Source organism: Crotalus tigris, unplaced genomic scaffold (genome assembly GCF_016545835.1).
Source record: "Crotalus tigris isolate CLP2741 ecotype Arizona unplaced genomic scaffold, ASM1654583v1 scf7180000020908.629646, whole genome shotgun sequence".
In the NCBI taxonomy this organism is placed as follows: domain Eukaryota; kingdom Metazoa; phylum Chordata; class Lepidosauria; order Squamata; family Viperidae; genus Crotalus; species Crotalus tigris.
In genome coordinates this window covers 222,510-236,235 of record NW_024098249.1, presented here as the reverse complement: position 1 = coordinate 236,235, position 13,726 = coordinate 222,510, and the positions used below count along the sequence as shown (strand labels likewise).

The 13,726-nt window shown below is 50.2% G+C and overlaps 1 protein-coding gene across 2 annotated transcripts in view; it reads left to right on the top strand.

Moving 5' to 3' along the window:
* Positions 1 to 13,726, top strand: part of LOC120319640 (1-phosphatidylinositol 4,5-bisphosphate phosphodiesterase gamma-1-like) — a 94,206-nt gene that overhangs the window by 65,907 nt on the left and 14,573 nt on the right. For both annotated transcript variants that reach the window (XM_039368717.1, XM_039368718.1), the window contains 10 exons: positions 47 to 166; positions 1,123 to 1,230; positions 2,823 to 3,010; positions 4,805 to 5,005; positions 6,227 to 6,346; positions 7,381 to 7,564; positions 9,841 to 9,918; positions 10,555 to 10,658; positions 12,472 to 12,568; positions 13,587 to 13,653. In XM_039368717.1, coding sequence (XP_039224651.1) covers positions 47 to 166; positions 1,123 to 1,230; positions 2,823 to 3,010; positions 4,805 to 5,005; positions 6,227 to 6,346; positions 7,381 to 7,564; positions 9,841 to 9,918; positions 10,555 to 10,658; positions 12,472 to 12,568; positions 13,587 to 13,653 — 1,267 coding nt within the window. The remainder of the gene's footprint in view (positions 1 to 46; positions 167 to 1,122; positions 1,231 to 2,822; positions 3,011 to 4,804; positions 5,006 to 6,226; positions 6,347 to 7,380; positions 7,565 to 9,840; positions 9,919 to 10,554; positions 10,659 to 12,471; positions 12,569 to 13,586; positions 13,654 to 13,726) is intronic.

Genomic DNA, 13,726 nt, shown 5'->3' with positions numbered 1-13,726 from the left:
CACTGCACCCCTTCCACTCCTCTTTCATTTTCTCCTCTGCCCTCAGCACAAGAAGCTGGTGGAAGGCAACCTGTACGAAGAAGTCTCCACGGCCAGCTACTCTGAGAACGACATCAGCAACTCCATCAAGAACGGCATCTTGTACCTTGAAGACCCCATTGACCACGTGAGCTCCTGGGATGGGGTGGGCCACCTTGTGGTGAGGGAGGCAGTCAGGTGTCTTCAGAAGATCTCCAAACGGTCTCCCACACCGCCGTGGTTTGCGCCTATCAACCTTCCCCAGCCAGGCGTTCTCTAAATCAGTGTGTCTCAACCCTGACCATTTGAAGAGGGGTAGGCTTCCATTCCCAGAATTCTCCAGCGGGGTCACTAAATGAATTATTTCAGGTTGAGAACTAGCTTTGCAACTATCAGCAGCACGCAACGTTGTTTTGGGGTGAAATGCTTGGATTCTGCATTGGGGGGGGGGCGGATTTGCCCCCCCCCCAATGTATTAATGCCACTCTACAATGCCTTGGTAAGGCCACACCTGGAATACGGCATCCAGTTTTGGTCACCACGATGTAAAAAAGATGTTGAGACTCCGGAAAGAGTACAGAGAAGAGCAACAAAGATGATTAGGGGACTGGAGGCTAAAACATATGAGGAACGGTTGTTAGAATTGGGTATGTCTAGTTTAACGAAGAGAAGGACAAGGGGGGACAGGATAGCAGTATTCCAGTATCTCAGGGGCTGCCATAAAGAAGAGGGAATTAAGCTATTTTCCAAAGCACCTGAAGGCAGGACAAGAAGCAACGGGTGGAAACTAATCAAGGAGAAAAGCAACCTAGAACTAGGGAGAAACTTCCTGACAGTGAGAACAATTAACCAGTGGAACCACCTGCCTCCAGAAGCAGTAAATGCTCCAACACTGGAAGTTTTTAAGAAGAGACTTGACAGGCATTGGTCTGAAATGGTGTAGGGTTCCTGCCTGAGCAGGGGGTTGGACTAGATGACCTCCAAGGTACCTTCCAACTTTACTATTATTATTATCTCTACTTGGCCTCCTATCCCAAAAGCGTTCTATCCCTTCTTTTTCTCTCTTTCGCTTTGATAACAGCCCTCCTCCCTCCTCTGTTACAGACCTGGAGCCCCCACTACTTTGTTCTGACCAGCAACAAGATCTACTACTCCGAGGAGACCTCCCACTATCAGTCCCACGAGGAAGAGGAGGAGGCCGAGCAGAAGGAGGTATTCTGCTCGAGGGAGGCTCTTTTGAACAATTGTTGCCCCCAAGAGGACTAGTGGATTGGGAAGGAACCTCTTGGAGATGACTGGGGAGGCTTGAATCTGGGCTGGTTTCATTGGGGAGGGATAAACATCCGTTGTCGTGAGAATGAAGGGACTGGGGCTAACTTCCCTCCCTCCCATTCGCACACCCGAGGCTGGAAATGAGGTTTAACGTTTTTTTCCTGTTCATCCTGCCAGCCATTCAGAATGCCCAAATACATCAGGGTGGTTGTTTAGGATTTGCAAGCTCCTAATCTATGTAACTCGGTGGTTACATAGCATTGCCAGGTTATTAGATATGCCCATTGGGGTCCCTGGGTGGTTTTCTTGCAGACGTTTGATGACCCAGCTAGGTAACATCATCCGTGCTAGAAGGGAGTGGGAGTTTGGAGTGGAGGAGAAAGGGAGGAGGAGGACTGTGGGGTCCCTGGCGCTCTCTGAGCTGGGTTGTCTGCTTACAGACGTTTCATGACCCAACTAGGTAACATCATCACTGCTAGAAGGCAGAGGGGTTTGGGAAGAACAGGGGGGGAGGAGGAGGACGAGGAGGAGGAGGAGGAGGAGGAGGAAAGGACTCTGGGCTCCCTGGTGCTCACTGAGCTCAGCTGTTTTCTTGCAGACGTTTCATGACCCAACTAGGGAACATCATCAGTGCTAGAAGGGAGTTAGGTTTGCGGAGAGGAGGAGGGGGAGGAGGAAGAGGAAAGGACTGTGGGGTCCTTGGTGTTCTCTGAGCTTGGTTGTTTTCTTGCAGATGTTTCATAACCCAACTAGGTAACATCATCAGTGCTAGAAGGGGGGGGATTTGCAGAGATGGAGAGGAGGAGGAGGAGGAGGAGGAGGAGGAGGAGGAGGAGGAGGAGGAGGAGGAGGAGGAGGAGGAGGAGGAGGAGGAGGAGGACTCTGGGCTCCCTGGTGCTCACTGAGCTGGGTGGTTTTCTTGCAGACGTTTCATGACCCAACTAGGTAACATCATCAGTGCTAGAAGGGAGAGGGGTTTGGGAAGAGGAGGAAGAGGAGGAGGAGGAGGAGGAGGAGGAGGAGGAGGAGGAGGAGGAGGAGGAGGAGGAGGAGGAGGAAAGGACTGTGGGGTCCTTGGTGCTCTCTGAGCTTGGTTGTTTTCTTGCAGACATTTCATGACCCAACTAGGGAACGTCATCCGTGCTAGAAGGGAGAGGGTGTTTGGAGTGGAGGATAAGGAGAAAGGGGGGAAGGAGGAGGAAGAAGAAGGACTGTGGAGTCCTTGATGCTCTGCTCTGCAGCCATCGTAAATATGAATCACTTTTCAAGCATCCAAATGTAAATCAGGTGACCACAGTCCTAAGTCTGAAAAACCGTCATCCATCCCTTTTTTCAGTGTCGTTGTAACTTCAAACCGTCACTAAACAAACTCTCGTAAGCCGCAGTTTGAACGGCTCTCAGGAAGATGCTGCGTCTCATTGACGAGCGCTGTTTTCTCTCTCTCTCTCCTGCTTCCTCCCTCCCCCTTTTAATCCCATCTGCCCCTGTTCCTTCTCCTCTCCTGCTCCATCCTGTCTCGGGCGGTTCCGTAGGAGATTAACAACAACGAGCTGCACTTTAGCGAGAAGTGGTTCCACGGCAAATTGGGCGGGGGCCGCGATGGGCGCCAGATTGCCGAGCGGCTGCTGCACGAATACTGCACCGAGACCGGGGGCAAAGACGGCACTTTCCTGGTCCGGGAGAGCGAGACCTTTGTGGGAGATTACACCCTTTCTTTCTGGTAAGACACCCCAAAATCGTGGGCCATCAAGACTGGGGGGTGCTAAGCGGTTGACTCGAATTGAATAACATTTAAGATACAGGAGGATCTGGAACAGACTTGAACACTGGGCGCTATCTAACAAAATTCAGTGGTGAAAAAAGCAAGGTTCTACATTTAGGCAAGAAATACCAAATGCACAGGTACAGTATAGGGGGTACCTTGCTCAATAGTAGCAAATGTGAGAGGGATTTTGGAGTGATTGGACAATCACTTAAAGATGAGCCAGCCATGTGCTGCAGCTGCCAAAAAGGCCAACACAGTGCTAGGCTGCATTAACAGAGGGATAGAATCACGATCACGTGAAGTGTAAATACCACTTTACAAGGCCTTGGTAAGGCCACACTTGGAATACGGCATCCAGTGTTGGTCACCACGATGTAAAAAAGATGTTGAGACTCTAGAAAGAGTGCAGAGAAGAGCAACAAAGATGATCAGGGGACTGGAGGCTAAAACATATGAAGGACGGTTGCTGGAACTGGGTCTGTCTAGTTTAATGAAGAGAAGGACGAGGGGGGACAGGATAGCAGCCTTCCAGTATCTCAGGGGCTGCCCCAAAGAAGAGGGAGTCAAGCTATTCTCCAAAGCGCCTGAAGGCAGGACAAGAAGAAGCAACAGATGGAAACTGACCAAGGAGAGAAGCAACCTGGAACTAAGGAGAAAGTTCCTGAAAATTAGAACAATTAACCAGTGGAACCACCTGCCTCCAGAAGTGGTGAATGCAACAACACTGGAGATTTTTAAGGAGAGACTGGACAGCCATTTGTCCAAAATGGTATAGGGTTTCCTGCCTGAGCAGGGGGTTGGACTAGATGACCTCCAAGGTCCCTTCCAACTTTATTATTATTATTATTATTACTACTACTACTACTACAAGAAGAAGAGGAAGAGGAAGAAGAAGAAAGAAGAAGAAAGAAGAAGAAGAAAAGAAGAAGAAGAAGAAGAAGAAGAAGAAGAAGAAGAAGAAGAAGAAGAAGAGGAAGAAGAAGAAGAAGAAGAAGAAGAAGAAGAAGAAGAAGAAGAAGAAGAAGAAGAAGAAGAAGAAGAAGAAGAAGAAGAAGAAGAGGAGGAGGAGCAGCAGTGATAGAAAGGAGTGGGGTTTGTAGGAAAGAGGAGGAGGAGTTGGAAGAGGAGGAGGAGAAGAAGAAGGAGAAGGAGAAGAAAAAGAAGGAGGAGGAGGAGGAGGAGGAAGCCCAAGAGAGGGAAGAGGGAAGAAGAAGAAGCAATTTGCTAACCGAGGGCAGTGGTTAATTCTAGGGGTGGGGGGGCTGCGGGATGCAAAATGGGGCAGGGCTTCACATAGCTGGAGGGGGCAAGTGTGAAAAATGATCCTAAGTCACGTTTTTCAGTGCCGTTGTCATTTCAGTCGCCAAACGAGCCGTTGTAGCCACAAGGTAGGAAAACATGGAAATTTGGGCCAAGGTGGCGCAGCAGTTAGAGTGCAGTACTGCAGGCCACTTGAGCTGACTGTGTTCAGCAGGTCAGCGGTTCAAATCTCACCGGCTCAAGGTTGACTCAGCCTTCCATCCTTCCGGGGTAGGTAACATGAGGACCCAGATTGTTGGGGGCAATGTAAATATATATATATATATATACTTTGCTTACTGGTGTACACCGCTTAGACAGTGCTTGCACTTAAAGCGGTATATAAGTCTCATAAATAAAATAAATAAATAAATAAAAATAAATTTGAATCTCTCCTTTTCATCTCCTCCGCCGTTTTTTTTTTTTTGTTTGTTTGTTTGTTTTTTACAGGCGTTCCGGCCGGGTCCAACATTGCCGCATCCACTCCCGGCAAGAAGCCGGCGCTACCAAGTTCTACCTGACCGACAACCTGGTTTTCGACAGCCTCTACAGCCTCATCTGCCATTACCATGAGGTTCCGCTGCGCTGCAACGAGTTCGAGATGCGACTGACCGATCCGGTGCCTCAGCCCAACGCTCACGAGAGCAAGGAGTGAGGAACCAGGGCTTCCCTTCCCGTCCTTTGCCTTTCCCTCCCCTCCCCTCTCCTTCCCCTCCCCTTCATCCCGGTCAATCTTGACGAGGTTCAAGGTCAACTCAGCCTTTCGTCCTTCCGAGGTAAAATGAGGATCCAGATTGTTGGGGGGCAATAGGCTGACTCTGTAAGCCGCTTAGAGCCGGGGTACCCAACCTGTGGGCCATGGCCCACACTATCAGGCCACGGCCTGCTGGCCACGGGGACACGGACGAGGCTGGCCAGTGCACGGACATACGTGTGTGCGTAGACTCACTCTCCCACTCACGCTAGCGCCGCCGCTGCTACGCAAACGGCACCGCGCGGCGAAAACAGGGAGGTGTTAGCGAGTGTCAGGTGGACACTAGCAGTGCCCCGTTTGCGACGCCCGTGCTCGCGGCCTTGTTTGTGCGCGCACACCCCACCCCGTGAAATGCTTCTCCCTCCATTTCCATCTGATCCACCAATCTAGAAAAATTGGAGACCTATGGCTTAGAGCAGTGGTTCTCAACCTGTGGGTCGGGACCCCATTTGAGGTCGAACGACCATTTCACGGGGGTCGCCAAACAATGCAGTCCGCCATTTTTTCCCCCTTTTCCTTAGCTGTGCTCCTCCCTTTTATTCTATTGGCTTTGGAAAGCCAATAGAATAGACTCTCTTCCCTGCTGAGCCTGCCAAAAGTCCCCTTCTGCAAACGGTGCTGCACCCGTTGAGTAGTCCTCGACTTACGACCGGTTGGGGGTCGCGGCATTAAAAAGGTTGAGAACCACTGGCTTAGAGAGAGCTGTGAAGCAGTATATAAGTCTAAGTTAAGGGTCCTGACACTTGGCCCTTTGATGACTTGTGGACTTCAACTCCCAGAATTCCTCAGCCAGGCACATGTGCCTGGCTGAGGAATTTTGGGAGTTGAAGTCCACAAATCATCAAAAGGCCAAATTTCAAGACCCCCGGTCTGGATCCAAGCCCACAGTTTCATCAAAATGGCCGACTGAGGAATTCTGGGAGTTGAAGTCCATAAATGGCCAAGTTTGAAGACTCCTGGTTTAAGTTCTATGGCTATTTTTTAATAAAATGGGGCAGAGCCTGGATCGTCGATGGAGAGCCTTTCCCGGCAGATCTGTGAGACCTTCACTCTTCTGTCTTGTGTGTGTGTGTGTGTGTGTTTGTGTGTCTGAATTGGCGCCTCTTCTCTCCTCCCAGGTGGTACCATGCCAACCTCACCCGCCTGCAGGCTGAGCACATGCTGATGCGGGTGCCCAGGGACGGCGCCTTCCTGGTGCGCAAGCGAAGCGAGGCCAACTCCTACGCCATCTCCTTTCGGTGAGTCTAGCCAGCTGCCCCAAAGACCCAGGGCTTCATAGCAGGCTTGTAAACAATTTGTTTAGTGACCGTGCAAAGTTACAACGGCACTGAAAAAAAAAGGGACTTACGACCATTTTTCACACTTACGGCATTCCCCATGATCAGTCACCAGGCAAATGTGAGTACTAGTCCTACATTAGGCGTGAAAGCCAGATAGGTGACTTTGGGCCAATTGCCAGGTGACTGTGAGTTCTAGTCCTGCCTTAGGCATGAAAGCCAGCTGGGTGTCTTTGGGCCAATAGCCAGGCGACTGTGAGTTCTAGTCCTGCCTTAGGCATGAAAGCCAGCTGGGTGGGCCAACTGCCAGGTGACTGTGAATTCTAGCCCCACCTTAGGCATGAAAGCCAGCTGGGTGACTTTGGGCCAATCGCCAGGTGACAGAGTTCTAGTCCCGCCTTAGGCATGAAAGCCAGCTGGGTGACTTTGGGCCAATTGCCAGGCGACTGTGAGTTCTAGTCCTGCCTTAGGCATGAAAGCCAGCTAGGTGGGCCAACCGCCAGGTGACTGTGAATTCTAGCCCCGCCTTAGGCATGAAAGCCAGCTGGGTGTCTTTGGGCCAACCGCCAGGCGACTGTGAGTTCTAGTCCTGCCTTAGGCATGAAAGCCAGCTGGATGGCTTTGGGCTAGTCCCTCTCTCTCCGCCCACCCCCCCTCACAGGGTGGTGGTTGTGGGGAAAATCGGAGGAGGGAGGTGTGCTGGCTATGTTTGCCGCCTTAGACTGTGTATAAAAATAATAAAGGCCGGATATAAAATAGACGGGAGAGGGTGAGGAAGAGCCTAAAGATTCCTCACCTTGATTCTCTTTGCTATAAGAAGAAGGGACAGAGAAACACGATCAAATTTCCTTTTCGACACCCCTCCGACTGCTAAGCCACGTTTCCACAATTCACGCAGAGCCTGCTTGTGTCCCAAAGGGCTGACCCTTTCCCTGCTTCCCTCCTTGACCTAATGTGGTCTGCGGACCCTCTCTCTCGGCCTTCCTCCCCCGCAGGGCCGAGGGGAAGATCAAGCACTGCCGGGTCCAGCAAGAAGGGCGGCTTTTCACGCTGGGCAGCTCGGCCGAATTCGAGAGCCTGCTCGACCTGGTCAGCTACTACGAGAAGCACCCCCTCTACCGCAAGATGAAGCTGCGGTACCCCATCAACGAGGAGACCCTGGAGAGGATGGGCACGGCGGTGAGGGGTCCCTCTGCCCGGCCCACCCTGGGCCACTTTAGGACACCTGGACTTCCAACGCCCAGCTTTCCCCAGCCAGCATGGCTTCCCTTTTCTGCCAGCCCAGAAAAGGGAGGGAGGGAGAAGGAAGGAGAGAAAAGAAAGGAAGGAAGGGAAAAGGAAGGAAGGAAGGAAGGAAGGAAGGAAGGAAGGAAGGAAGGAAGAGGGAAGGAAAGAAGAGGGAAAGAAGGAAGGAAGAGAGAAGGAAGGAGGAAAAAAAGAAAGAAGGAAGGAAGAGAAAAGGAAGGAAAGAAGGGAAAAGGAAGGAAGGAGAAAAAAGAAGGGGGAGGAAGGAAGGAATGGAGAAGGATGGAGAGAAAAAGGAAAGAAGGGAAAAGGAAGGAAAAAAAGAAAGGAGAGAAAAGGAAGGAAGGAAAGAAGGAAGGAGAGGAGAGAAAAGGAAGGAAGGGAGAAGGAAGGAGAGAAAAGAAAGGAAAGAAGGAAGACAAGGAAGGGAGAATGAAGGAAGGAGAAAAAAAGAAGGAAGAAAAGGGAGAAGGAAGGAGAGAAAAGAAAGAAAAGAAAGAAGAAAAGGAAGGAAGGGAGAAGGAAGGAGAGAAAAAAAGGAAGGAAGGAAGGGAAAAGGAAGGAAAGAAAGAGAAAAGAAAGGAAGGAAAGAAGGAAGGAGAGGAGAGAAAAGGAAGGAAGGGAGAAGGAAGGAGAGAAAAGAAAGGAAAGAAGGAAGACAAGGAAGGGAGAATGAAGGAAGGAGAAAAAAAGAAGGAAGAAAAGGGAGAAGGAAGGAGAGAAAAGAAAGAAAAGAAAGAAGAAAAGGAAGGAAGGGAGAAGGAAGGAGAGAAAAAAAGGAAGGAAGGAAGGGAAAAGGAAGGAAAGAAAGAGAAAAGAAAGGAAGGAAAGAAGGAAGGAGAGGAGAGAAAAGGAAGGAAGGGAGAAGGAAGGAGAGAAAAGAAAGAAAAGAAGGAAGAAAAGGAAGGGAGAAGGAAGGAAGGAGAAAAAAGAAAAAAGGGAGAAGGAAGGAGAGAAAAGAAAGGAAAGATGGAAGAAAAGAAAGGAAGGAAGGAAAGGAAGGCCCAATCCCCCCTGATTTCCCCCCAAATCCAGCATTAGATTTATTTCTGCTGGAATAAAGAAGAAGGCTGAGCAGTGACTTAGCAAGAGATTGGACTACCTGCCTGGACTGTTGTTCTTTCTGATTAGGTCTGCACGGACAGGATGAAACCCTAAAACCCTAACGTTGGAAGGAGCTACCTAGACCAACTCCCATCATATAGAGCTGCCTCTTTCTCATTTAGAAATTATTTCCTAACTGGCTCGGCCTAATGGAGGCGTTAACAGAAAGAGCAGTAGAGTAGTAACAACAAGAACACACAGCAGAGAGTAGTTTGCAGAAGGAGTGAGAATTTATTTTCAGTCTGGCCTAATTTTTTACTTGATGCGCTAGTCCAGGGGTCCTCACACTTGGCCCTTTTATGACTCGTGGACTTCAACTCCCAGAATTCCTCAGTCAGCCACGCTGGCTAAGGAATTCTGGGAGTTGAAGTCCACAAGTCTTAAAGTTGCCAAGTTTGAAGACTCCTGCTTTAAGCTTTTAGTCACTAACTCAGGGATCTTCAAACTTGGCCCTTTTATGACTTGTGGATTTCAACTCCCAGAATTCCTCAGCCAGGCACGCTGGCTGAGGAATTCTGGGAGTTGAAGTCCACAAGTCATAAAAGGGCCAAGTTTGAAGACCCCTGATATAGACTTTAAGAGGGGTGGACTTCAACTCCCAGAATTCCTCAGCCAGCGTGCCCAGCTGAGGAATTCTGGGAGTTGAAGTCCACAAGTCATAAAAGGGCCAAGTTTGAAGACCCCTGATATAGACTTTAAGAGGGGTGGACTTCAACTCCCAGAATTCCTCAGCCAGCGTGCCCAGCTGAGGAATTCTGGGAGTTGAAGTCCACAAGTCATAAAAGGGCCAAGTTTGAAGACCCCTGCATTAATCAAAACTCTTTAGTACTAAAAAAGGTCCTACATGGATTTTTATCTCCCTGTGTGTTGGAGTGCTTCTTCCATGTTGGGGTCCTTAGCAATGGGGTGGAGCAGTGTGACTCAATCTCAGCCACCCTCAGGATGGGTGGACTTCATGTCCCAGAATTCCCCAGCCAGCTGTGCTGGCTGGGGAATTCTGGGAGTTGAAGTCCACAAATCTTAAAAGTCTCTGGGATGGGAAAATCATTCTTTTAAAAAAAATGGGGCCACATGTTCTAGTCACGAATCTCTTTCTTTCCTGACAGGAACTGGATTATGGGGCGCTGTACGAGGTGAGGAGTCCTCACTTTTACGTGGAGGCCAACAAGATGCCTGTGGCGAGAGTAAGTGGGCAAGATGGGGGGCTTATTTCTACACTTTGCCTATTGCAATCTTAAGACTAGATACAGCCACTTTCTCCCCTAAAGGCAAATTGGACTTTCTTTGCTTTTTTCCTTGAAAATGTTTCACTTCTCACCTCAAAAAGCTTTTTCCGTTCATGAAGAACTGAAGAAGCTTCTTGGATGAGAAGCGAAAGCTTTTCAAGGGGAGAAAAAAAACCAAGACAGCCACTGAATTTTGGTCACACGGCCGCAGGGAGGCTGCAACGGTCGTAAGTGTGAAAATTGGTCCTGAGTCCCTTTTTTCAGCGAGTGAGGACCATTTTTCAAACGTGTGACCATTGCAGCGTGCAATTCGCACTCAGAACCTTGACAAGTGACTCACGTTTATGACGGTCACAATGTCCCACGTGATCCCCACTGGCGACCTCCCGACCAGCAGGATCCATGGGGAAGCCAGATCCCTTTAACAACCATGTGACTAACCACAGGGATTCGGTTCAGGGCCGCAGTAAGAAAAGTCGTAAAACGGGGCCAAATTCCCTAAACAAATGTTTAACTTAGCAACATAAATTATTCTGGGGTCAACGGTGGTCATCAATGGAGGACTACCGGGACCGACTTTTTTTCCCTTTGCAGTGTACCGTAAAGGCCTTGTACGACTACAAAGCCCAGCGAGAAGACGAACTGTCCTTCTGCAAACAAGCCATCATCCACAACGTGGACAAGCAGGACGGCGGATGGTTAGTCCCAGATGAATTGGGAGAAAGAAACTTCAAGTTTCCATGGCTAGACTGGTCCGAACTAGCCAGGAATCTCAGCTAAGGGAGAAACGGCCCCCAAATGTAACAGAAGAACAGAGTTGGAGGGATACCTCGGAGGTCATCTAGTCCAACCCCCTGCTCAGGCAGGAAACCCTATCTGTCCCATTTCAGACCAAGGGCTGTCCAGTCTCTTCTTAAAGACCTCCAGGGTTTCGGAAGAGATGACAAGGGTGGCCTCCCTTAATTTAGAGATGGTACGGCCCCTTTAGGACTTGTGGACTTCAACTCTCAGAATTCCTGAGTCAGCCATGCTAGGAGTTGATGTCCACGAGTCTTAAAGGGGCCGTGGTTCCCCCACTTCTGCCTTAATGGAAGGCCCATTACAGCAGGATCTCTCATCTTTTTGTTTTGGCGGCCCGGTGGGAGAGGGAGGGGAAGGTGCCTTACGCGCGCACGCGCAAATGTGAATGTGGCCACATGTACGTACAAACAGGCTGGGAGCATGCACACCACGCAGACAGGGCTGCGAGCATGCACGTGAGGCTCTCAGCGACATTGGCGCCTGTGTGAGGCTTGTGATGCCACCGCCTCCAGGCTCGCGGCGATGCTAGCCACATATGCGTGCGCACGTACAAACAGGTTGCGAGCATGCGCACCACGCAAATGGGGCTGCGAGCATGCACCTGAGGCTCTCAGTGACAGTGACATCTGTGTGAGGCTTGTGGTGCCACCGCCTCCAGGCTTGCAGCGATGCTAGCCACATGTGCATACGCACGCACAAACAGGCTGCGAGCATGCGAACCATGCAAATGGGGCTGCGAGCATGCGCATGAGGCTCTCAGCAACATTGGCGCCCATGTGAGGCTTGTGGTGCCACCGCCTCCAGGCTCACGGCGATGCTAGCCACATATGCGTGCACACGTACAAACAGGCTGCAAGCATGCGCACCACGCGGCTAGGGCTGCAAGCGTGCACGTGAGGCTGTCAGTGACACTGGCGCCTGTGTGAGGTTTGTGGTACCGCGCCTCCAGGCTCACGGCGATGCTACTACCAGGGTGAGGATTGTACTGTGGCCTGCAGCAATGCCGCCCCCAGCGCAAGGATCATGCTGCCACCCCCACGGGAGGATCACACCACGGTCCACCTGCCACTTGTGGCGCTTCCAGTGTCCATGCATTACTAGTGACATGGCTGCTGCGCACACACTTACGGCAACAGTAGCACAAGGGGGGGGGGTTGAGCATGCGCACAAGCATGTGCATTGCGTGTAGCAGTAGTGGGCTGTGGCCCATCGGTTGGGGACATCTACATTACAGGTAGTGCTTGGCTTATAAGCGTTCAGGTAGCGACTATTCTATGTTGCAATAGTACTGAAAAAAAAAAAGACTAATAACCAGCATTCGTAGTTAAAATTGTCGCTGCATCCTCACCCTCCCGTGATGAAAATCCGGGCGCTTGGCAACAACCATTGCAGCATCCTGGGTTCATGCAGTCGCCAGTTGTGACCTTCTAAAATGGGTGAAGTTGGATTTGCTTAATAGCCTCACAATTCACTTCACAACCACCGTGATTCATTTCACGGCCACGGGGAAAACTGGTCGTAAAATCAGGCACGACTGCCTTAAGCATCACCTTGCTCCGGGGTCAAAATCCCAAAGGTGGAGGAATACCTTTACAGGTGCAGCCCTGAGGCTGCGACGGGAAGGGACGCCTCGCTGCTTTTCCTGTTTTGCTTTGTGCCGTTGTGTATTGCGTTGTCGCAAACCCCAACGCCGTGTCTTCTCCCTGTCAGGTGGCGAGGCGATTACGGCGGGAAGAAACAGCTCTGGTTCCCAGCTAACTACGTGGAGGAGATCCTGAGTGCCTCCGTGCCGGAGCAGGACGAAGCGGTGAGTTTTTCCCCAACTTTTTCGAAGTTATGGGGAATGTAGGGAAGACAAGCCATGTTGGCTTGATCCTGGCCAGCTTCCCATCCCCCTTTCCCACTAGGAGGGTGGAACTCCACCCACCCCATCTGGGAGAACCGAAGACGGAGGGTGCACATCCATTTTTGTTTGAGAAGGGAGTTCAGAGACAGGCAATATAATTAAGCCCCAAATTTCTGTCACTAAACGAGACAGTTAAGTGACTTTTGCCCTATATTGCGACCTTTCTTGCTATAGTTGTTAAGTGAATCACTGCAGTTGTAAAGCGAATCTGGCTTCCCCTTGTTTGACGGAAGGTCGCCAAAGGGGATCACGTGATCCTGGGACGCTGCCACCGTCATAAGGACGAGTCAGTTGCCAAGCACCTGAATTTTGATTCTGTGACCCTGGGGATGGTGGGACGGTCGTAAGTCTGAAAAACATCCTTTTTTTTTCAATGCTATTTTAACTTTGAAGGGTCACTAAACAAAATGTTGTAAGTTCAAGGTCTATTGGATTAAGCCAATAACTCTTTCTTGAAGATAAGCAGGGTTGATGTTGCTTCCATCATCTATTAACTTATGTATAGATAACGATTATTTTCTCCTCTTTTCTGGAAATGAATAAATTTGAGCGCCTCTGTTTATTTCTACAAGTCTCAGAATTTTCCGGAGAGAATTCCTCCAGTGAAGGCTGAATAAATTAATGACTGCAACGAACCTTGCTTGATTGTTGGTTTTTGCATCCCGAATTTGATTCCACAGTGGGACTTCAACTCCCAGAATTCCCCAACCAGCTGTGCTGGCTGGAGAATTCTGGGAATTGAAGTCCACGCAGCTTAAGGTTGCCCAGGTTTAAAACACACTGGTTTAAAAACCGTCAGAGCAATCCATGAACAAAAGTGACATTATTAAAGAATATATAGAAGCGTTTTTTTGCCTTTTAACCTTTCTGCCCTCCCTGTTTCTCTTTTCTACCCCCTCCCCGCCTCCCCCCCCCCCAGTCCGTGGAGAACAGCCCTTTGGGGAACTTCCTGAAAGGATTCATTGACGTCCCCTCTTGCCACGTGGGTGAGTGTCTTGCGCCGAGCTTCCGTGGCTGGCGGTGAGTAAGGGAGCGCCTCGACGGAGGGCATTCGGGCGC